Source organism: Meriones unguiculatus, chromosome 11 (genome assembly GCF_030254825.1).
Source record: "Meriones unguiculatus strain TT.TT164.6M chromosome 11, Bangor_MerUng_6.1, whole genome shotgun sequence".
NCBI lineage: Eukaryota > Metazoa > Chordata > Mammalia > Rodentia > Muridae > Meriones > Meriones unguiculatus.
Genome location: NC_083359.1, coordinates 39,121,216 through 39,144,107, shown reverse-complemented (window position 1 = coordinate 39,144,107; position 22,892 = coordinate 39,121,216). Strand labels below are relative to the sequence as shown.

Sequence of the window (22,892 nt, the reverse complement as noted above, 5' to 3'; positions counted from 1 at the left end):
GAGAGAGACAGAGACAGAGACAGAGAGACAGAGAAACAGAGAATCAGAAACCGAGGTCCTATTTTATGAACCAGAAACGAGCCCTAAAGCCGGTGAGATCACTTGCCTAGCATGCGGGAAGCTGAGTTCTGCTTCAGAGATTGAAATAAAACAAAAGTCCTCAACTTACTCTGTTGGTCTCTTGTGGGACTGAATGTCCTGGATTCAGGGCCACTCCAGAAGCTGAGCCTCCAATCTCCACCCTTTTTGTTGTGTGTGTGTTTGTTTAAGAGTCTTAAACTACAGTGTAGTCCTAGCTATCCTGTGTTCACTACATGACACAAGCTAGCCTCAGACTTGAAGCAACTGGGCTGGCAAAGCGGCTCCGCAGATTGCCAGCCTGACGCCCAGCATTCAGCTCCTGAAACCTCCATGAAGTGGGAAGAGAGAAAGAACACTAACACATCTTTGGAGTGTTTTCCTCTCTTCCCATTTCATGTAGGCCTCCACGTGCTGCAATCCTCACCATGCCACTCCTGCCCGGACACACATACGTGTTTGCAAGCACACAGTAATAGTACATTTTCTAAGAATGATTTCTTTTTCTTTTATGTATATGAGCATTTTGCCTTTATGTACAGTTGTGCATACCTAGTGTCCACAGAGGTCAAGAGAGGTCACCGGGCTCCCCAACAACTAAAGTTACAGACAGTTGTGAGCTGCCAGGTGGGTGATGGGAACCCAACTCGGGTCCTCTACAAGAACAGCGCATACTTCTAACAGCTAAGCCATCTCTCCTGCCCCATAAATCATTTTTTAAAAAGTTGAAGCAATCCTCCTGTCTCAGTCTCCCAAGTGGCTGGGTTATAGGCATATGTCACTATACCTGGCTATGGCTCCACTCTGTTTTTAGCTTTAAGAGCTTTATCAAAATGCAAACTCATTGCCAGGCGTGGTGGCACACTCCTTTAATCCAAACACTCAGGAGGTAGAGGCAGGCAGATCTTCGTGCGTTCAAGGCCAGCCTGGTCTACAAGTCCAGTCCAGGACAGCCAGGGCTATTATACAGAGAAACCTGGTCTTGAAAAACTAAAAAACAACAACCAAATAAACAAAGTCACATGTCCCATTTAAAGTGACAATTCACTATGTGTGGGGACATTCACTGTAATCCCAGTATACAGAAAGCTAAGTAGGAGGATTAAGAATTTGAAGCCAGGCTGGGTTACTCAGTGACCATCTCGGTTTAGGGGAGGAAAACAAAAAAGTGTAGGATTTAACGGGTTTTAGTACCTTGGGTTTTTTTCTTTTGTAAAATTGCATTTATCTGTGTATGTACATATATGTGTAGGTGGGTTCATGCTATGTTGTATCTGTGGAGCTCAGAGAGTAATTTGCAAGTCGTGATCCTCTATTTGTACCATTTGGGTCCTAGGGATTGAACTTGGGTCAGCAGGCTTGGTAACAAGTGCCTTTACCTACTGCCTGGCCAGTAGGCCCCAGGAATCTCTCTGTCTCTGCTTACTCAGTGCTGGGATTACAGGCACATTAGTTCTGAGGTCAAACTCAGTTCCTCTTGTTTGCACAGCAAGCACTTTGTCATCTGTCATCTCCTCAGCTTGATTGTAACCATTTCTAGCAGACATTTTGGTGACATTAATCACATCACAAGGCCAGGTATGGTGGCACACATCTTTAATCCCAGCGCTCCAGAGGCAGAGACAGATGGATCTCTGTGAGTTTGAGGCTAGTCTGGTCTACAAAGCAAGTTTCAGGACAGCCAGGGCTACAGAGAGAAACCCTATTCTGTTTATTTTATTTTTTTTAAATGGCATCACAATGTCCAACATCGACTTTTAAAGACTTTTTCCCAACCTGGTCAGAAACCTTCTCCCCCACACCTGAGGTCAGCTTTCTATTTATGGGTTTGCCTGTTCTGGACATTTTGTCGTCTTTTATGACTGGCTTCATCCTTATCCACTGACTATAATGTCTCCCAGGGTCACCAAAGTGAAGATGAATGTCAGGATTCTGCAATTCCTACTGTCCCAGGCTGTTCCACTGTATACCTGCTGGTGGGCCTTGAATAATCCTCACATTTTGTCAGCTCTCCACTGTGTTTGTTCTTACAGGCTTGGTGGCAGGGGAGGGGCTGAATGTCCCAGGATCTATGCATCGCTCTCTTCCTACCTTAGAATCCTCCTTGCAAACAGAAACTGTCCTTTGGCCCCGGTCCAGCCCAAGAACCTGCTTCTATAAATGTTCTCCCACACTCCTGTATTAGCATCTCAACAGCACTTGTCGATCTCATTTTTGCTAAGGCACTCCAGTGAATCAAAGTTAATTTTATGTTCTGCTTGCAGAACACAAAATCCTGGACCGGGCACTTTATCTGGGACCTGGTACTGCCAGGTCAAGATGATGAGCGAAAGCCGGATTCCCACCCCGACATGAAGCGGGAGAGACTGCAGTTTCATTCTTTCTGTTCCTTTGTCCACCCCTGTACACAGCAACCTCTGGCAGACACAGAAAACTGAAAGCTCTAGAACTTGGTGCTTTGAGTGCGCTGGGCTGAGCTCTCAAGGCCGCCAGCAGAGGGTGCGCACTCTTTCCAGAGCTTGGCCATGGGGAGAAATGAGCATGCGCTGGAGTTTGCGTTTTCCGGCAGAGTGGCGGAAGAGCGCTATCATTTTGCGACACTCCCGTGCGACGCTCAGTGCCTGTGGGGCTGTCATGGCGTCGCCCTTCAGTGGGGCACTACAGCTGACCGACCTGGATGACTTCATCGGGCCGTCTCAGGTGGGCCGGCCAAGGGCAAGTCGCGCAGGAGGAGGGTCCGGGCCTGGCCGTGCGGCAGCGGGAAACCGCTCCTACCTGTGTCTTTTTCTGAGAAAGAGACCCGTTACCCGTTCAAGGGCCCAGGGCCTCAGTCTGGTTCCCTAGTTGCTTAACACAGACAGCTGAGCCCAGGGAGGGCTGGGCAACCGGATACTGGCCCCCAGGATGTTCAGGAGTGATATCCGGGAGCCGTGGGAATGTTTAGGGGTGACAGGCAGTCTTAGTGTTGTTATGTGGTCTTCGGCTACTGTTCCTAGTAGTGTCACCCAACTGGTGATGCAGAGACACGATTGGGGCTAGTCAGCCTCCACACACCTGTGGGACATCCACCCCTCTCTCAGAGCCAGTTTGCTCATCTCAATGGACAGGGACCATGTTGAAGGCACAGGTGGGAAGTCTCCTTGGGCCACAACCATAGCTAACGTTCTTGACCTTGCTTTGAGGAACATACAAGGGACCCCAGACAGCCACACCTAAAAACAGGAACTGGTGCCCTTGTCTGGGTATTCCTATGTTCCCAGAGCTATTATTCTGGTAGCCAAGTCCCAAGACCCCATAGAAGAGGGGCCGAGCTGCCACACAGGCAGAGTGAACTGGGGTACATTGCCTGGGACTGGCAGTATTGTGGAAGGTCATCTAGAAGGCCATCAAGGTTCTGGAAGTAATAAGAGGAGATGTCAAGAAGGGGAGAGACAGGAAGCTTCGTCTGTATAGGTGGGTTAGAGGTGACCTCCAGAAGTTGCCAAAGAAACCGTTTCTGCCTTGGCCTTTTGACACACTGGCCTCTGGTAGCGTGCTGCTGTCTGCACGTTGGGAGGATGGGCTGGTCAGGGTTTCTGCAGACATTTGCTTGCATGTAGAGTTAGCACCAGTCTCCATGCTGGTCTGCACCTAGAGAGTGAGTGACCTTGGCGATATCCTCACCTTGAACAGAAGAGGGTGGCAACCAGAGCTCAGCATGGCTTCAGGGGCAAGGAGGTGGTGGGGCTGGCCTCGGTGGTGAGCTTCGCTCTGTGGCCAGTAGCCGGCCATGCCTGAGGCCCAGGGTGCTCTAGAGATGCCTTCTCCTAATAGAGCCTGGTTTGGGCTCTCTTCCTGCTATAGAATTGCATCAAGCCTGTGAAGGTGGATAAGAAGCCAGGAAGTGGCATAGCCAAGATCCACATTGAAGATGATGGGAGTTACTTCCAAGTGAACCCAGTAAGGAACCAGAGGTTTCCAGCACTTCCCCGCTGGGGGCTGGCGGTGGCAGGAGGAGGGGGGCTGGGGTACAGATCTGAAACCCACCGCTTCTGCCTCATCCGGTCACAGGTGTGGCCATCCTGAAGCTTCCTGCGTCGCACCTGTTCTCTCTCACTGGTCACATCTGCCAACCATGGGGAGCTGGGAGGAGGGAGAGTAGGGAGGTACATGAATAGCAAACCTGCCCTGTTATGCCTGGGGAAAAGGTGGGTCCTCCCCACCTCCCCTTCCAGCTACTTCTAGTGGCAGAAGATTTCCTGGGTTTGCCCCCACCCCCAAACTCCTTCTTTTTCTAATCCTGAAGATTAGATCCTGGTGTCTGTTAAAATTAACCCTGACTGGCTGCCCTTTGCACTCTTAAGGAGTCCCTTCATAAGGACTCCACTCCCATATACCACTCCACTGAGCAGTGATGCCCAGCCATGGAACACTGAGTAGGGGAGGGCCCTCGGGTAGGTTCAGGCAATGAGTGTGCAGATCACTGTGAATGGTGGAGAGCAGGATCAAGCTGTGATGGTGAAGGCCAGCTGTTTGTCCACAATAGTGTCCTTGTGACACTCTATGGCCCCAGCTAGGTGCCAGTGTACCTGCAGGCCCTGGTTCTCAACAAGGGGTCCCATGGATGGAGGGCCACAGGAAGGTGCTTGTCACCACTGGGCTTTTAGGACAAGTGGCCTCATCTGCATGCTGCTGCTGTGGCCCTTTGGTCTCTCGGTGTGGATTAACCTCAGGTTGGGGCTTTGGTGCAAAGCACAGGCTCAGAGAAGGGACTTCAAACCCTCTAGCCTTATTCCTCTGGTCAGTATGGACCCCCAAAGCTCACCTGGCCCTGGCTCAGACCATTCCTGCCTCTGTAGGAAGACTGAAGGGCTCAGGCTGGTGTCGTGTTTGTATGGCAAGAACCACTGGGGGTGTCTGTCCTGGAGGCCCTGATTTGAACACTGGGGTCCGGGGCCCGTTCTTTAATCTGATAGTTGTTACTACCTAAACAGCCTTCTCTCCCACCCCCCCGTCCTCCCTTCCTTCATCCGTTCTTGGTTTTCCCTCTTTCATTCCCAGCCTGTCCCACAGGCCAGAGACCAGCTGCTGCTCCAAGCAGGTCTGTTGCTTCTGCACTGACTTAAGGAAAGCCAGCCTTGCTCATGGGGTCCTGGCGCGAGAGTCGAGCTTGTGCCAAAAGTTAGAACTTGATGTCAGTGTGAACACCTGGGGCACCTAAAGCATTTGTGTGTTTGTGTGGTACATATTTAATTTTTAAAAGCTGGGTAGAGCTCAGCGGTAGTGTTTGCTTGGCATTTGCAAGGCCCTGAATTCAATCTACTGTCACGAGGAAAGAAAAGTAAATAAAAATGAAAAGAGTGTGGGTGGTATACAAACCCGCAGCCGGGTCTCAGGCTGGTCGTTGGCATGAGTGGAAGTCAAAGGCTACCCAGAATGAATGCCCTGCCCAGATTTTGCTCACCTGCAGGATGGCAGAACCCAGAAGCTGGAGAAGGCCAAGGTCTCCCTGAATGACTGCCTGGCATGCAGTGGCTGCGTCACTTCAGCAGAGACAGTGCTCATCACCCAGCAGAGTCACGAGGAGCTGCAGAAGGTTCTAGATGCCAATAAGGTATCAGCTAATAAGGGCTCAGCCCCAGCAGCCTACAGTGTATTCCATCAGGGGACACGCAGCTGGTCCACCCGTCTGGGCTCTGGTGGTTCCTGCATCTTTTGGTTTCGCTGCTCTCCTGTCAGTGTCCTCTGACACTAAGTGTTAGGCCCGATGCTTTGGGCAGACAGTGGAGGAGCCGATGGCCTCTGGGAATCTGTACAAAGGCCACAGAGCCAGGGACTTTTCTTCCTTGCTCTACAGGTGGCAGCGCCCAGTCAGCAGCGGCTGGTGGTCGTTTCCATCTCACCACAGTCCAGAGCGTCTCTGGCTGCCAGGTTTCGGCTGGATCCCACAGACACTGCCAAGAAATTAACTTCATTCTTCAAAAAAATAGGTAGCCGCAGAACCTTGGGTGAACGAGGGTGGCTGCTATCGGGACTCCTCCTGCCCCCAAAGCATGTCACTCACCCTGAGCTGAACAGCAGGGACACTCTCCCTACTGTGACTTGAACTTGTTTCACTGCGATGGTTGAGATCAGCACCTTAGGAGAGAAGCCACCTGAGCTCTGACTTTGTACTGTAGTTGACTGGTCCCCTCAGTACCTCACAGTTCCTAGATTCTTTTGGGGGTTGTTATTAGTGTTTCGGTTTTCTGAAACTAGGTGTCAGGTAGATTGGATTGGTCTTAAACTGATTCTCCTGCCTTCGCCTAGCAAATGCTGGAATTGCAAGCACACGCCACCTTTGGGTTTGTTTGTTTGTTTGTTTGTTTGTTTTGTTTTTTTGAGACAGGGTCTCACTTTGTGGCCCTGGCTTGCCTTGGCTTCGCTATGTAGTCTGGGCTAGCCTCAAGCATACGATCCTCCTGCTTTAGCTTCCCTAGTTCTTGGATTGCAGATATGTGCTACTGCACCCAGCATAGGTTACTATTTTTTTTTTATATTGTATTTATTTTGTGTGTGTGTGTGTGTGTGTGTGTGTGTGTGTGTGTGTAGATCACAGGACCATTTTCAGAATTTAGTTCTCTCCTTCCACCACATGGGTTTCAGGCATCAAACTCGGGTCACCAGCTTTGACAGCAAGGACCTTTCCCTGCTGAACCATCTTACTGGATGCAAGTACTGTTTTTCAGGCATATTGTCACATCTGTTGGGTTCTGGCTTGGGTAAGCTTTGGCTGACCTCTGTGCCAGGAGTTGGGGTGGAGGAAGATATGGGTGTTTTGAAAACCCCCTGCTAAATTGGGGTCTCAGTACCAGAGTGACCAGCAGCCCATCCTGGGGAAGTGGAGGGACTGGGCATGGGCATTCATGGTGCCACCTCCATGGAATGCTCCTCCTGCCTGCTAGATGACCTGGCACCTTGTTGTCCACCACAACTAGGAGGCTTGCAGGCAGGCCCCCGATCCTCCTGTGTGACACATGCATGAGGCCTGACCCTCGCTGTGGTACTAGGCGCCATCATCAGTACGCAGAGTCCTAAGAAGAACCAGCCTGGGGGTGGTGCTTCTGGGAAGAGAGGAGCACTCAGTCTGGCATCACCCCAGGGCAGTTTCCAGTCCTAGGGAGAACTGAAGAGCCAGGAGCACAGTCTTCCGCTGGGATCCGCAGGAGCCTTAGCTTATGGCCTGTGCCAGGCAGACACAGGTCTGTAACACCTCACTGGCTGAAAGGCCCACAGAGACATGTCTACCCAGTCCGTGCATGGGTGTAGCAGTGGGGCCATACAGGTGGCCCTAGCCCTCAAGGATGGAGCCATTTTACACACCATCATTTTACACAGCAGGAGGCAATTGGGTGAGGCAGCACAGGTTGGACTGGAGGAGGCCAAAGCATCAGGGCCAAGCGCTGCTGATAGAAAAGGCTTAAACACATTCAGAATGGTGCCAAGGAAAGTACAGCTTTAGGAATTTGCTCCGGGGGTAATGGTGGGGCCACTGGACAGCTAGCTCTTGAGTCCTCTGCACAGCAGGTGCTGTACGTGGTAAAACAGGGCTTCCTAGAGACCCCATAGAACATGGTGCCACTGGGGGAGAGCCCTGCTGCCCCACTAAGAGGTGTTCAGATGCCAGTTTCCGCCATGGTTAGGGCAAAGACACGTGCTCACCTCCCATCGCCTTCCAGGGGTACACTTTGTCTTCGACACTGCCTTCGCGAGGAACTTCAGCCTTTTGGAGAGCCAGAAAGAGTTTGTGCAGCGGTTCCGAGGGCAAACCAACTCCAGAGAGGCCTTGCCCATGCTGGCGTCTGCCTGCCCAGGTGTGTCCTCGGCTGCATGGCTGTTTAACCGAAGTTAGGACTTCACGATATACTGACAGCTTGACGTGGAAATGGGGATGACGGGGAGGAGTTATCTTTGGAGACGGGTAGAAATGTCAGTACCTGCGAGGTGCCTACAGCTCAAGACATCACCTGTAGTCACCAGTTCCCATTGGTGATCACCTGGATACCAGCCTGCCTTGTGACAGTCGGGGATGACAGGGTGAATGTTTTAATGCCACAGTAATTTTTTTTTTAACATGAAACAGTCCACCCCCAGAATGTCATGTCACTGCCAAGAAGAGAACAGCTGTTTGTGAACCACCCCCAGGCCTGCCCTAGGCATACCCCAAACCTATTTGTTCCTTTTGGCGCAGGCTGGATCTGCTATGCGGAGAAGACGCACGGCAACTTCATCCTCCCCTACATCAGCACAGCCCGGTCCCCACAGCAGGTTATGGGCTCCCTGGTCAAGGACTTCTTTGCCCAGCAACAGGTAATGGGACTGGGCATCCCCAGGCAACCTAATGAGTGGTCAGCTGTGACACAGGAGTGAGACAGTGTGACACAGCTGTGACACTGGCCGGCCACTCCCCCTTTGCCTGTGACTGGTACCTTCTTCTAGGGTATCAGGGTGACTGAAAGCCAATGGTTGCTGCTGGTAGAATAAGCTTGCCTCTTATCAGCCCAGCTAGCCTGTTACTACCTGGGCTGTCTTTTGACAAGCACCAGGGGTCTGGGTCTGACAGAAAGGCACTTCTCACACCTAGAGGTGGTCTCTCCATGTTTAGAGAGCAGGAGACCCAAGGGTTAAAAGCACACCTCACAGGCTGCTGGATGAACAAATCAGATCGCAGTTGAGGTCACTTCCAGTGATCTACTGGCCTCAGCCTGAAGTCACCCCACTGACAGGATGAGGGAGCTGGCCTCCCTAGTACCAAAACCGTGGACGCTGGCATCAACCCTGTGCATTACTTCTGCTGTGCACAGCCAAACTTCCCTCCAGTCTGTGTTGTCCCTGTGACCTGTCCTCTCCTTCAAAGACAGTGAGAACCTCTCTCCTGTGCTGCAGCTGCCTGTTGGAGAGGTGATATGTGGCCCTGCACATTTGATGGCCAGTGGGCATGAGTATCTGCTCGAGTCATGCCTGTCTTCAAGTCACCTCTGACTCATTTCACAGTGAGGCCAGTTCTGAGCTTTTTACACTCTCTCTGTAGCTTCTGTCTCCTGACAAGATCTACCATGTAACGGTGATGCCCTGCTATGACAAAAAGCTAGAAGCATCCAGGCCTGACTTCTTCAACCAGGAGTACCAGACCCGTGACGTGGACTGTGTCCTTACAACAGGTGCAGCTGCCACGCCTAACTCTACCCCCTTGGAGCCAAGTACTGGAGCCTGGGAGGCAGCAGAGGCTTCCGTCAGTGCCTTGCAGGGTCCTGTGGCCAACAGAGCCCCAGTTTTGTATCCTTGCTGGGCCAAAAATGAGTCTTGAGGGCAGGCTGTCAAGTCTAGTCCCATGGCTCATATCGTCACCCCACTTCTAAGTGGAGTAGCCTGTCTCCCATTTAAGAGTTGGGAAAATAAACTAGGAGGCTAAACAGCCTGCCCCTGAACTGGCAGAGTGGCCCTGGCTCCTCTTAAAATGCCCCAGCTAGGAACGCCTTCCCGTGGGTTTGCAGGGGCTGGCTGGATTCACCATCCCACCTCAAACCGCAGTAAATGGCCCTCTGGGGACACAGACAGCTCAACACTCTAAGGCCAACTAGAACTTGTGCTGTGGTCCGCCTGCAGGAGAAGTCTTGCGGCTGCTGGAGGAGGAAGGCGTCTCGCTCTCGGAGCTGGAGCCTGTGCCCCTGGATGGCCTGTGAGTTGGTGATGGGGACTGAGGACCTTTATTTGGGATCAGATGCTGCCTGTGGGGTGGGGCAGTGTCCTGTCCCCTCCTTTCTACCCAGGCTGCCTTCTGGCCAACTCCAGACATCCCCACAGCCTGGCTGGGGCTCAAGAGTGGCTGAGTTTACAGTGTCAAAGCAGAGCCTGCTCTAGAAGGCATCTGAGCCTCCCAGGGCCACCATAAGACCAGTCCTTAATGTCTACAAGCGACCTTAGCTGTTGAGCCCCACCTCCTGCACTGACCCATCCCTCTCCCAGAACCAGTAGTGTGTCTGCTGAGGAGCCCACCAGCCATCGGGGCGGAGGCTCAGGAGGCTACCTGGAGCATGTGTTCCGGCACGCGGCCCAAGAGCTCTTTGGAATCCATGTGGCTGAAGTCACCTACCAACCCATGAGGTCAGCAGGGCAGGCACTGAAGTGAATTGGGGGGGAAGATCCCTGGAGTCCTTGGCACAACTGGGTCTCCTCTTAAGACCATGAAGTGTGAACAGGCCAGAGCATTTACCTCAGCCTCATCAGAGCCTCTGAGCCAGGGTGATAATAATGCAGGACTAGCAGGTGCCCAGCATGGGTATAGCACCTGGGGCTGGGGATTCACACTTTCCTATGCTTCATGGTTGCCCTTGGGAAAAATAATCCTATGTTCAGGAGGTCAAGGTTGGGATGAGTTTACCTGGTGGGCCTGTGGATGCAAGCTGCACCCCCTCCTCCATCACCCCTCCCTTGCCTGCTAGCAGGAAAGGACAGAGCCAGCTGGTAATGCACTGCACCCCGGAGGGCTTCTGCACTTGGACAGGGACAGGCTTTTGTAGCAGGGTGCCTTTTCAAAAGCCCACTCCTACACCTCCAGGAACAAGGACTTCCAGGAAGTGACGCTGGAGAGGGAAGGCCAGGTGCTGTTGCGATTTGCCGTGGCTTATGGCTTCCGCAACATCCAGAACCTCGTGCAGAAACTGAAGCGAGGCCGCTGTCCCTACCATTATGTGGAAGTCATGGCCTGCCCTTCAGGTAGTTCCTCCTAACAAAGCACAGCAGGCTCTGCTTGCTGGGACAGTCCGGCCGCCTGCCACCAATGGACGGTGCAAGGGGTTGGGCAGGAGTGGGACAGTCCCCCTCTCCACACCCAGGGGGTCAGAGGGGTCGCCCTGACTCCCCGCCACCACACCCATGCCCCGTGTTCTGCCACAGGCTGCTTGAATGGCGGAGGCCAGCTCAAGGCTCCAGATATGGAAGACAGGGAGCTCCTCCAACAAGTGGAAAGATTGTATAGCATGGTGAGGCCTGAGGTACCCGAAGATGTGCCTGGGGTCCAGGAGCTGTACCAGCACTGGCTGCACGGTGAGGACTCGGAGCGGGCCAGCCGCCTGCTGCACACGCAATACCATGCCGTGGAGAAGACCAACTCAGGCCTCAGCATCAGGTGGTAGGAGGCCTGAGAGTCTGTGAGAGCCCCGGGGCAGCACCACGACTCCCAGGAAGACTGTGTGGGAGGCATCCGTGACAAAGCACTCACAGAGAACAGAGACCCTCGTAATTCAAGGAGAGCTGCAAGGATATGTTGCATTCTGTGCTAGAGTGGAGCACCAGATAGATGCACGTGGGTCCTTGCCCTGTGTGTCTGGTTGGTAATGTTGACCGCAGCCTGTACACCTCCAGATTCCACACTGAGATCTGCAGGGTGGGAGTGCAGGCGGGCTCAGAAGTTGCCAAGGAGGGTCAATGAGGTTCCAGAATCTCCTGCACTGGCCCGAAGCCACGGGCATCTTCCCTGCCCTACCCTCCAGCTGTAGTGGCCTGAGTATGAGGGTGTCATTAATGTGGCTAAGCCCTGAAGCTACAGTGTATAGGGCAGGTATCAAGCTTGAACATAGTGGGGTAACTGATCCTGGTCTTTGCTAGGGTCTTACTGTCTGGGCTGTTTGTCAGCACTATATGGCTGTGAGAGCTCCATAGCTGGGTCTCACCGCTAATAAACAGGTCTGCTCTTCCGGAAGCATCTGCTGTGTCTGTGGCACTGTACTGGGCCTTTCAAAGTTTTATTTGCCGTTCTCAGTTCCCAGAACATGTATGTCTTAAAGCCCATCAGAGATCCTGCCTATATGGCCCCATGAACAGTAGAGACAAGCAAGGCGCCACTTGCTGGTTCTTCAAAGCGGGGTGACAGGGCCTCAGAAGGTGTTTCTGGAGCCCAGCCTGAGGTCAGGAGAATGGGTACAGGCAGGCTCCCCACACAGTTCACTTTTCCTGTGGTGTACTCAGAAGCCCCCATTGCAAGGCCAGGAGAGCCCGGGCCTGGGGCTGTGGTGGCTCCAGATCAAGTTGGAAACGTGCTCGCTCCCTGCAGAGCACCTCCAGGACCTGGGCAGGGTCCACCTGGCCTGTGAACTCACGAACTGGATCCTCTCTGCAGGGAAAAGTATGCTGGGGAATTGTGGGGCTGGCCAGCTGCCCAAGGGGGTGGGGCCCAGCAGGGCAGTGGATGGAAGGAAGGCCCTTAACAAATGCCCTTCCCTGGTGCCAGGGATATTCAGCTCAATAAATAGTCCCTAGACACCCTCCTAACTACCTAAATGACTGCCAAAGAGGCTCCAAGGATGCCATGCTAGTCCAGAGACTGCTCCATGGGGAGACTCCAGCTGGCGGTGCACATGGCCCCTTGAGGTTGCCCTACCCACTGGTATGGCTCAGGCCCCACCACAGGAAGGCCCAGGACAAGGCTATACTTACGTCACCCTAAGGAAAGGGTTGTACAAGAGCTCCTCCCCCAGCGTCGAAGGCACAGTAGGTACATCCTCATCATCCCGCTTCTGCAAAGAGCAGGCCCCTGATCACACAGGGAGGTTAAAGCGCCTGACAGAAGATCTGCAGGGCCAAACCTAGGCCCAGCCAGCTGTAGACCCTCCCCCCACCTTCAGGAAGACTGCTCCTGCCCCTGCCCTTTTATAGAGCCGGAAATGGATGCACCTGGGCCCAGGACAGCTTAGCTTGTACGTGGTTGTTGCAGGGCTCCACTTTCTGTGCAAATTCAAGATTGCTCAGTGTATGCTCATGACCACAGAACACTTTCTGCAAGAAGAGGGAGGGAGCTCAGTGAACACAGGTTGCCCCAGGCCAAGGGAGTGGCGGGCATACATACCCTTACCCTAGCAACAACCCATCCAGTACACACCACCTTTACCAAAGCAGGACAGGTACAAAAGCACAGGTTATACCAGGAGGCAGTGCAGTACCAAGTATGTGGACCCCACAGAAGGCCAAGGCTCTCTCACCGTCTGGGGTGGAAGGGTACCCAGAGTGTTAGCCAAGCTCTGGTACATCTGCTGGGCAGTGTCCTCCAGGTGCCAGCCACAGCCTGCCACTGACAGAGCATCCCCTAGGGAGGAAAGAGGGTCAGAAAGGGGAAGGGAGGGCACAGTGGAATTGGGTAGGTGGCTGAGTCCAGGCTGCAAGGTACCAGAGAAGAGGGCTGGTGGGTCCGGGCATTCATCCTCCCACAGGAAGTAGCTCATGTGGCCAGAGGTGTGGCCAGGCGTCAAGAGGCATCGCACGTGGATGGCCCCAAACTGCGATGGTGAGGCATTGGACCTGTGAGGACCAGTGGGCAGGCCTAGACCAGGCCCCTCCCCGCCCCTTCCGGGTGCATGCTCACCCGAAGCTCCTCCCCGTGCTCCAGCCTGCGGGTTAGAGCACTAATGCGCTCATCTGCTCCCATGATCGCCAGTCCTGGCTGCAGGTGTGCCAGCTCCGCATTTCCACGTGTGTGGTCCCTGTGGAAGGGCGGGAGCCTGGTCAAGTCAAGGTGCCGGCGGAGGAGTCTGCTTTAGGCCTTAGCACACACCCTCTTACCAGTGATGATGGGTGGTCAGTACCGTGGTCAGAGACACCCCCTCACGGTTTGCAATCTCCAGCAACTGGAAAGAATGGAGTTAGTGCCACAGACGCTCAGGTGAGCCACATCCCATACTGGATCACTAGATTCAGGTGCTTAGCTCCACAGGCGGGCCCAGCACCCAGGGCAGCAAGGGTTAGGGGAGACATCGGGCAGACAATTACAATTACTGGGGCACCACGAACACCAAAAGTAGCCATAACTTCAAGGGAGCCCAAAGATAGATACATCAAATGACTTAAAAAATTAGGGGGTCGGGTTTGCTCCGGGGGTCCCTTGATGGCACGTTTGGTAGGCCCTCACCCTCTTGGACACAGCCACGTCCACAGCCACGGCTTCCCGCGTTTGCTCCTCGATGATCAGATACATGTAGTTATCTTCAAGTACCGGGATGACTTTGACCTTCATGGTCGCAGACCTCAACCAATCCTCCCTTTCCCCAAAAGAGGCACCCTAACTTAGTGAACCCCTTCTCCTGAGCTGCGCGAGATGGGTCAGCCACACACGCACACTGGGGGCACAAACGCAGGGTTGCTCCGCTGTCCAGGAGCTTCCCAGAGGACCCACTTCAGTTCCAAGCTCCAAAACTCTGGGGCTGGCGGCCCTACCCACCTCAAGCCCCGCCCCTTGTCCCAGCTTCACCTTCCCCGCCCCCAAAAGCCACACAGCATTGCGGTCTCCTTCTAGCTCCGCCCCCTGGTCCCGGTAAGCCCCGCCTTTCTCAGCAGGCCTCGCCTCTCTCAGCTGCAGTGGTAACCCAGACTTGGGTCCACCTCGTTCCCTGCTGTTGCCCTCACTCGCACATGCGCAGCCAGTCTAGCGTCCCGGAGAGAGCATAGCCGCTGTCCACGCGACACCCCAACTCCCCCATGTACAGAGAACTGATGGACGATGGCAGAAATCGCGCATGCGCAGAAAGGAAGGAGAGCGCGCATGCGCGCGCGCAGTGGTTGGGCACAGTGTGGCGCAGTGCGCAAGCTCCAACTCAGCCTCAGGCAGGGGCACCTCCTTAAGTTTGCGTTTTTGGTGCCCAGGCTGAGCTAGCTCCCAAGGTCCACTGCCTCTGATTATGCCCACCTCTCCCCACAGAAGGAGGTGGGGTGTGTCCAGCTTGTTCACCTGCTGGTGTGAGTTCAGCTGATACAGGAAGAAATGCAAGAGTTTAACGCTGTGATTCTCAGCTCGGGCAGCAACGACCCCCTTAGTGGATAGATGGGTGGCCTAATTACGAACCACTGGAAATAGTTGCAAATCCCTACAGGAGGGGAGGGCATCCCACATAAAGACAACCTTGGCCGCAACTGCAGCCACAGGTTTGGCGTTGTCATGCCTCCTGGATCCAGCTGGCCTGTTACAGACAGAGTGCCTGTCTGCATGTCCCAGGTGACATGAGGCTCCGGAAAGAATGGATCTCATTTGTGGGTCCCACTCTTCCTAACCGCTGAACCGCCTTGCCCTTCCTTGTAGGCAAGATAGGCAATCTCTAAGGTCAACAGAGGCCTTGGCAACACCAGCAACACTCACAGCGACAGCCAGGAAGCAGGCCGCCATCAGACAGATCAGGGGCCAGAATTCCTCTCTTCTATGGAGTATGTGGCAGCCCCAGGCCCCAGGCCAGCAGCCCCATTTCGAGTTGCAGAAAATGTGAGTCTTCCCAAGACACTGATGTTGCGGGGTGGGGGGGGTGGGGTCCTTCCTTTCCTTCATAGACCAGGAGGGACGAAGTCCCTGGATCCTGTGTCTGTGTCAGCCAGGGAACAGGCTGACCTGTTTGGTGCAGGAGGGCTGAAATGCCTCTAAGAGACTGGGCTCTACAACCTAGGCCTGAGACCCACCTAGGTGTGGGGTGGTGGTGCCTTCCCAGGTTGTTCCAGGAGCAGAGGACTGGCTGCCTAGAGTGTCCGGGCACCCAGCCTGGGCCGCCAGCCTAGAGACAGAGCATCAGGCAGCTCCGGAGCTGAGTGAGAACCAGCGGTTGCAGGTGGCTGTGGGGCTGTGGGGTTCTGGTAGGAGCAGAGACCCCATAAGGCCACTGGCAGCATCTCTCACCCGGGTTACCCACAGATTTCTAAGGACCTCGTCGATCTTCAGCTTGCAACCCATCGCCTGAGCGAGCAGCATGAGGCTGAAGTCTTTGAGCTGAAGAAGGAAGTGAGTAGCCGAGCAAGCTCTGTGTGTCAGCCCAGGTGCATTCTGGAACAGACTGTACACCAGGATAAGCACCGTCGAGGGGTTCCAGGGCTTGGGGGTGAACATAGCCTTTTGTGTCTGTGGGTCTCTGCCTGGCCCCTGTGTATGTGCTCCTGCATGTACCCACGTGAACAGCAACTTTCTCCAGGTGGTGCCTGTTCACCCTTGATGTCCACAGGTTCTTCGACTGGAAAGTCGGGTGCGAGAGCTAGAGTTGCATGGAAATGGTACCTACCAGGGACACAGGGTACAAACAGTGGCCAGTCTAGGGCATCAGCAGGTGCCACCACAAGAGGTCAGTGGAAAAGCCCAGACCTGACTGTCACCTACCACAGACTCCAGGTTACCATGAGCACTTTAGAGAGCCAGGCTGGGCGCCCACACAGAGACAATGAAACAGGTCTCTGCCGCCCCCTCCCCTCCCCTCTTCCCTTCTGCCCATGAAGGTGCATCCCCAGCAAGGCAGACTTTCTGAGTCTGGGCAGCACAAGCAACGTGAGTACACAGCCAGCCACACAGGGATCTGCCTGCCTGGGGTGAAGATTCCAGCGTAGTGTCTGTCTTCTTCACCCTACAGCCGTCAGGAGGCCAGCAGAAGCTTCCGGAAGAATTGAAATGGGCACTGGAGCATAACAGAGTCAGGCAGCAGGCACTGGATGCACAAGAGTGAGTTTCACCTCACCTGGATCAGTGGACAGAGAGATACCCTTCTTTAGGGGACGAAGGAGTACCTCGCTGTGGCCTCGCTGAGCCTGTACTGTGTCCACAGGGCAGCCCTAGCCCGGCGGTTGCAGGGAGCCCAAGAGGAAGCCAGGGCAGCTGGCCGGCAACTATCTGCCCAAGCCATAGTGAGTGTTTACCCATGCTGTGAGCCTCAAGATCTGGCAGGTGGGAGTTCTACAAACAGAGCAAGAGCCCCTTGTGCACTCTCAGGTGCTGTCCACCTGTCAGGGTCAGCTCCGGCAGGCTGAAGCTGAAAATGCTCAGCTGCAGCTGCAGCTGAAGAAGCTGAATGAGGAGTATGCCGTCAAGCTGCAGCGCTATGCCACAGAGAGAGTGGTGAGCACTTAGTTAGGACTGTAGTGGTCAGAAGTAGCCTCTGCATCTTGAGGACAAAAGTCTGGGAGTGCTGGACAGACAGATACAGAGAAACTTGGAGGTCTCAGGTCCCTGGGAGAGGAGGTAAGGGACCAGAGGTAAGGTTGGGCCTGACCATATACCAACTCTGTCCAGCTCGGCTCCTAACCTGGTCCCAAACCAGCTCTAACCCTTGCTCTGTCCCGCCCAACCTCCCTCAGGATACTGCTGATGGCCCAGATCAGGCGGCCCTTCGGACTTTCCTGGAGGCCACTCTGCAGGACATCCGGGCTGCACACCGAAGCCGAGAGCAGCAACTGGCACAAGCCGCCAGGGCCTACCGCAAACGCCTGGCAGATCTGAGCCGGAGGCAGGAGTTGCTGCTAGCTACCTGCAGGTGGGCTCCACTCCTACCCAGGCTCCTGGGCTGGGCTGGCCCCACGTGACCTGCTGTGCGGGTCAGTGTGCTGCAGGAGCAGCACCTGGCACAAACAGACCCCAACAGGGCACATGGTACTCCCAGGGCTACTTTTGCAACAGCCATCAACCTGGAGCCATTACCCATGCACTGGGCCACTGAAGTCAGCCAGCCAATGGAAGATGAGGTAATACTGGGGCCCAGGCGGCCCCTCCCTGCTGCCCAAAACTGCCTTGAAGCCCAGAGCCCCAGGACTTGCCCTGGCCTCATCCCAAGCTCTAAGCCTTTGAGAAGTTGGCCTTCTTCAGTCAAGGGAAACCTACCTTGTTCCTTTACAGTATGGTCGACACAGGAAGCTGCTGCTGTACCCAGAGAAGCGATCTGGTGCCGCGTCCAAGGAGGGCGGGTCACAGTCACTGTGAGTGCCCTCCTGCCGGAGTAGGGGAGGTCTAGGAGTCAGGCAGAAGCAACCAGCCGCTTCACAGCCTTCGTTCATTCTGGCAACCCTGGCTGCCACATAGGGTTCTCTTATCCCCGTTCTGGGCTATCTTGGTTTGTATGGGGGACGCTGGTAACCACAGAAAAACGGATGGCTGCTTTCATCTGGTAGGTGAAGCTTGGATTTGGTGGAAGCTGACAGCCTGGTGGCCTGGCCAGCCGTAGCTTTGGACCTCTGTATATACCAGGCAGGCTCTTCAGGCATTACCTCCCAGGGATTGGGCAACTTCTTGTAGACTCCTAGTAGACCAGAGGTCACTGAGCTTGTCAGAGAATTCTCTGTATACAGATGCTCCAGGGCCCCAGGCAGCGCTATGCTGTCCTAAAACCACACATCAGGTATTAAGGCTGCCCCGGAGACTGTTCCTCCTGCCCTCCCCTCACAGGGGCCTGGACACTGCAGCTTGGGCCCAAATCCAGCAGAAGCTGCAAGACTTCTCCCAGGACACTCAGGTAGTGGCCAAGGAGTAGCGGGGCCCTCCTCCCTACACCCTGCCCTGGCTCATGGGTCCTGCCTCCGCCAGGCAGAGCTAGAACGGGAACGGGCACAGCTGATGGTCCGGGCCACCATGGCAGAGCAGCAGCTTTCTGAGCTACAGGAGTATGTGGACCAGCACTTGGGCAGGTAGGCTGGGTGTGACCCTAGGGCCCTAATCTAGGTGGAAGGGAAAGAACCCATGGTCAGACAAGTGATTTGTCTAATCACCCCGATTAGGTACAAACAGGAAATCCTGAGACTGAGGAAGTTGGTGAATCCAGGAGATCCCCAAGGAGAAGCAATGCCTTCCACTAGGCCCCGGCGCCCAAGGACCCGGAGTCACTAGCTAGTCTCCCACAGAGCACAAATCAAACCTCTTCACAGTCAGCATGGAACCTGCTGCCCACCCCATCCCACGAAATGATTCCTGGAACAAACAAGAGTCAGGATTGAACCCACAGAGTCTTTATTGTATCCAGTCAGCCAGCCTGTCAAACAGGGCCCTTAGAGATGGAGGTAGAACTAGACTCTGGGATGGCCTTGACAGGCACCCCACAAGAAGACACAGCTGGCCTAGTACCATGGACATCATAGGCCCAGACTCTGTCCATGCCCTTGCCCACCACAGCTACAGGTTGCCAGGTGGGAAGGGGGAATCGTCCAGATACCACACGGGCCCCTGCGGGTAGCTCTACTTGCAGCTTGTCCTCCAGGAGAGGGAGCTGTAGGAAAGAACAGGAAGGAGGAGGGCACAGGAGAAGGTAAGAAAAAGCTGCCCCATCCCAGCCGGGCCCAGAACCTATTCCAGGCCTGAGAACAGCCAAGCTTCAAAACTGTGGCCCTGACCTCCCAGCAAAACTGCAGGCCCAAGACCTACCACACTGGGGGCCAGGAACACAGACACATTGTGACAGTCCCTGAGGCTCACCTGTGGGAAACAAGGATATAAGCTGGAGGGCATGGGGTCACCGAGTTCTGGCCTCCAGCCCACCCAGGTATCAGCATGGTAGTCACTCAGAGCATAAAACTTGGAAGATAAAGGTATCAGGACTCAGTTGGTAGAGTGCTTGCCTAGCATGCAGAAATCCCGGGGTTTGGTCTCCAGTTCTGCATAAACTAGGTCTTATAGTGCACGCCTGTAATCCTAGGTTACATGGTGAGTTTGAGATAAGCCTTGACTACAGACTTCAAGCCCCCATCTCCCCCCAAAAAATAGAAAATAAATGAAGTTTGGTAAGGGTACCTTCCAAAGATCTTTTCGATGGTAGCAGACACTCCCAGAACAACCGGCCCTCCAGGCATGCAGCCGAGCAAGTCCCACAAGCCACGGGTTCAGCTCATAACCCACAGCTGGACGGAGACCACACTGGTGGGCTGCCAGCACCTATGGGAGCCAAGAGTGTGGGACCTGGATGTAGGGAAGGGGGCCACCACGGGAGGGGCAACGAATATACAGACACAGGCCTTACGATCCTGCCATCACCAGAGCCTAGATCCACCATTTTTCCAGGGCGGCCTCGCAACAGCGACAGCACGTGCTCAACCTGCCGGGCACTCGCGCCAACGTAGGGCACCTGAGTAAGGAATTTGGTGGGCTGAAGCTAGAGTCTCACAGGCCAAAGCACCAGTGCACGCCTACTACATTTCCTTCCTTAAATTGATACCTGCCACACCCCGCCCCTGAGGCCCCGCCCACTCTCCAGTCATACACCTGTCCCTAACCCCTCAGTAAGACAATTCTCGCTTCATTCGTACAGCCTTGGTCATGAAGATAGGCCCAGGCTCTGCAACACATTGGTCCCAACTCTCCGGATTCCCAGGTTAGGTCCCGCACCATAACTGATCCCGCTCATCTTTATGTTACCTACAGTAGCCTAGCAAGGTCCCACCCATTGATCCAATTGCTCTATTGGTCCGGCTCTTTCAAGGCCCCGCGCCGCACCTGCAGCCTCAGAGGCACCCGGCGGAAGCCCGGCTGCAGAAGCAGCGCCCACACAGCGTAGGCAGCGAGCCCAGAGCCTGCCGCCGCTTGCAATAACTCCAGCAATCCCACCCGCTTCTCGCGCAGCTCAGTTAACGCCTCTGCTGGGTCGTCGTGATCCATGGTTGACAGACACTCAGCTCAGGAGGTAGCGCCTGCCCTCACCGCTGCAGCCGACCTGAGCTATGCTCTGTCCTGGAGCCTACCCTAGACCCTAGCCCCAGCGGCGACGCGACCGCACAAGTCTAGAGGGAGGCCGCGATCAGACACCGGAAGTGGAAGAAGCCTGCGTGGACAGTCCGTCACTCATTCTTCTCCGCCCAGCGGGGCGTGGCCCCTCCTGTGGGTTCCGGGTGATGGTTTCGCATCGGGGATAATCCAGGCGATAGGCTAGATTTACAGCGGCCAGCTTCTGGGTCCACTCAACAGCTCTGGATCTCCCTGAGGCCTCACTGCTCCTGGCCCGCAGCCCAGGGTAGGGCCTATACTGGGAGAGTCACTTTCAGGAAAATTCTGCTGACCAAGACTTCTTTTTTTGAGAGCCTACTAAAAACCCAGAGGCAAACTGCAGAGGACATCGTTCCAGCTCCCCCAATTCCCCCCCCCATGACAATAATTAGGCGGGAAATAGAAAGTGTCCTGGGGTTGAAGGAGAGGGGCGGGCAGATACTGACAGATGTTGGCTCTCTAGTGAGTGTGGAAGGAGGGGGCCGGATGTGAGGGGCTGGGTGCTGGCAGCTCGCCCAGCCTGGGGTGGAAGACAGCTCCGGAGCCCGGAAGGTCTCCTTCCTTCAAAAATAAAGGGTTGAGTGACTCCTAGTAAGGCCCTGCATGGAAACAGTCAAGCTGCTGGACACCGACCACCCACATTAATACTAAATGCCTGGGGCTGGAGAGATGGCTCAGTGGTTAAGAGCACTGTCTGCTCTTCCAAATGGACCCGGGTTCAATTCCCAGCACCCACATGGCAGCTCACAACTGTCTCCATTTCCAAGGGATCTGATACCTTCACGCTGATGCACATAAACTTAAAATTATTTAAAAAAAAAAAAAAAAAAAGACTAAATGTCTGTGAATATCCTTGTCCATGATCAGTCCTGGCCTGATTCTCCTCTGCTAGCCCTAGCAGAGACAGTGATGACTTCCAAACTGCGCATGCCCAAGACCACTACCCTATCCCCCAGGTGCAGAGTGTTTTCCTTTCCTCCAAAGCAACCTGGAAGATAGGTATCCCAAGGCAGCAGAAGCATGCATATTTTGAAGAGAGAGGCTCTGCCCCACCCAGCTCAGAATCTGGCCACCAGGAGAACTTTATCCAAACACTCCCACACACTGAATTCTAGACAGGGTTGCTTGGGTACAGCTATTCTTGTCTGCTGCTCCTGGCAGTGTTCTGAGACCTAGAGCACCCAGAAAGCCCTGGCAATTTTACCTGACACTGGCACCCACACTCTGCTCCTCAGATGTCTGGGCTCCCTACTTGGAGGTGTCTCCACACAGGACTTCCAGGTTCCTCTGCTTTTGGTCCACCTCCTCATACACACCATTCTCCTTGCTGTCCCTGCTTCCACTTTTGGGCCTGCCTTCCACCTGGAAGGCTTCACCAGATGGAAAGGCGAGGGTTTAAACCCTTAGCACTCGATGGAGTTTGGGGAGATGAGAGTTAAACAGCAAGGAGCCAGTTCAGCGGCAGATAGGGGAAGAAAATGGCGCTGCCTGCTCTTCAGGAGTGATCTCTTACCTTCACCACCCCGCCCACTCCATAAGCACTCTAAGTTAAAGGGGCATGCTGCTCTCTGTCCATCTCCAGTTATTAAAGTTATCTGACTATAAACATCCCCAAGTAGAGATTCCAGGGCCTACGTAGGGCGTGACACCACCAGGTACCTTCATTGGCACAGTCTGGGACAAGGAACCATGGGTCTGGTCCCTGAACTGCCTTATCCCCTTCCCAGCCTCAGTGACTAGTTCATTGGGACTGATGATGGATGAAAAGCTTTAAAGGGAGGTCACGCAAGGATAGAAAGGCATTTCTGGAACTCCACTCCCACCCCACTCAGCACTAGAGCTGGAGCAGTTTCCCAGGAATCTGTTTGGTTGGGTCCTAAGAAACCTAGGGCACACCTCACTCAAGGGCTTTCAGGCCGAAGGCTTTGTCTGTCCAGGGTCTCACTAGCCTTTTACGCAATAGAGAGGCCCAGGAGGAAGGCGGGGACGGCAACAATGGGGCCAGTGGCGGGAAACAGTCCTTAGAGACCCCATTGTGCATTTCTCCCGCCGGAAACGAACAAGCAGGATCCTGCAGTGAAGACCCCACACCCTGCAGGCGCTTTGCCATGTCTAGATGCTCAGCACGTCTCAGGGGCCTCCGGACAGAGGGGCCCATTCTTCCCCAAGGGCGGGACCGGGCCAAGGATGACTGTATGGCTCACAAGGACCATGGAAGGGAATGGCACACTGCCAGGGTACAGCACCCCTCCCTAACAGACCTCGGTCAGAGCTAGAAGTGGTGTCTGTCTGTTTGCCCCCCCCAGGCCACCTTAAAAAAAAAAAAACA

The 22,892-nt window shown here is 54.6% G+C and overlaps 4 protein-coding genes across 13 annotated transcripts; 2 read left to right on the top strand and 2 right to left on the bottom strand.

Annotated features, from left to right (window-relative positions):
• The first annotated feature begins 2,657 nt into the window (after positions 1-2,657).
• On the top strand, positions 2,658-11,797 carry Ciao3 (cytosolic iron-sulfur assembly component 3). The gene is made up of 11 exons (XM_021637180.2): positions 2,658-2,778; positions 3,922-4,017; positions 5,528-5,671; positions 5,915-6,047; positions 7,776-7,910; positions 8,288-8,406; positions 9,128-9,257; positions 9,703-9,775; positions 10,063-10,200; positions 10,655-10,812; positions 10,993-11,797. Exons 1-11 carry the CDS (start codon positions 2,713-2,715, stop codon positions 11,229-11,231), a joined length of 1,431 nt encoding a protein of 476 aa, XP_021492855.1. The 5' UTR covers positions 2,658-2,712; the 3' UTR covers positions 11,232-11,797.
• Positions 11,798-11,805: 8 nt separating this feature from the next.
• Positions 11,806-14,609, bottom strand: Haghl (hydroxyacylglutathione hydrolase like). 3 transcript variants are annotated; one of them, XM_021637182.2, is made up of 8 exons: positions 13,997-14,609; positions 13,651-13,715; positions 13,454-13,571; positions 13,259-13,367; positions 13,074-13,177; positions 12,769-12,870; positions 12,532-12,611; positions 11,806-12,208 (listed from the first exon to the last, which is right to left on the bottom strand). In XM_021637182.2, exons 1-8 carry the CDS (start codon positions 14,099-14,101, stop codon positions 12,040-12,042), a joined length of 852 nt encoding a protein of 283 aa, XP_021492857.1. In that variant the 5' UTR covers positions 14,102-14,609; the 3' UTR covers positions 11,806-12,039. The 3 variants fall into 3 exon arrangements, with proteins under 3 accessions (XP_021492857.1, XP_021492856.1, XP_021492858.1); XM_021637181.2 differs by having other exon boundaries at positions 13,074-13,367; XM_021637183.2 differs by having other exon boundaries at positions 12,069-12,208; positions 12,532-12,628; positions 13,074-13,367.
• On the top strand, positions 13,570-18,728 carry Ccdc78 (coiled-coil domain containing 78). 6 transcript variants are annotated; one of them, XM_060363947.1, is made up of 14 exons: positions 13,570-13,750; positions 15,161-15,337; positions 15,558-15,674; positions 15,758-15,844; positions 16,062-16,178; positions 16,461-16,549; positions 16,653-16,731; positions 16,817-16,942; positions 17,182-17,357; positions 17,484-17,565; positions 17,717-17,796; positions 18,263-18,329; positions 18,401-18,501; positions 18,592-18,728. In XM_060363947.1, the coding sequence occupies exons 2-14, from the start codon at positions 15,278-15,280 to the stop codon at positions 18,698-18,700; spliced, it is 1,290 nt and encodes a 429-aa protein (XP_060219930.1). In that variant the 5' UTR covers positions 13,570-13,750; positions 15,161-15,277; the 3' UTR covers positions 18,701-18,728. The 6 variants fall into 6 exon arrangements, 5 of the variants coding, with proteins under 5 accessions (XP_060219930.1, XP_060219928.1, XP_060219929.1 ...); XR_009584496.1 differs by lacking the exon at positions 13,570-13,750 and adding an exon at positions 14,665-14,820 and having other exon boundaries at positions 18,405-18,501; positions 18,592-18,611; XM_060363945.1 differs by lacking the exon at positions 13,570-13,750 and adding an exon at positions 14,665-14,820.
• Positions 18,729-18,797: 69 nt separating this feature from the next.
• On the bottom strand, positions 18,798-22,749 carry Antkmt (adenine nucleotide translocase lysine methyltransferase). Of its 3 annotated transcripts, XM_021637184.2 has the most exons (5): positions 20,297-22,749; positions 19,824-19,928; positions 19,598-19,738; positions 19,232-19,282; positions 18,798-19,076 (listed from the first exon to the last, which is right to left on the bottom strand). In XM_021637184.2, the coding sequence occupies exons 1-5, from the start codon at positions 20,456-20,458 to the stop codon at positions 18,846-18,848; spliced, it is 690 nt and encodes a 229-aa protein (XP_021492859.1). In that variant the 5' UTR covers positions 20,459-22,749; the 3' UTR covers positions 18,798-18,845. The 3 variants fall into 3 exon arrangements, with proteins under 3 accessions (XP_021492859.1, XP_060219935.1, XP_060219936.1); XM_060363952.1 differs by lacking the exon at positions 19,232-19,282; XM_060363953.1 differs by lacking the exon at positions 19,824-19,928.
• Between the last annotated feature and the right edge of the window lie 143 nt (positions 22,750-22,892).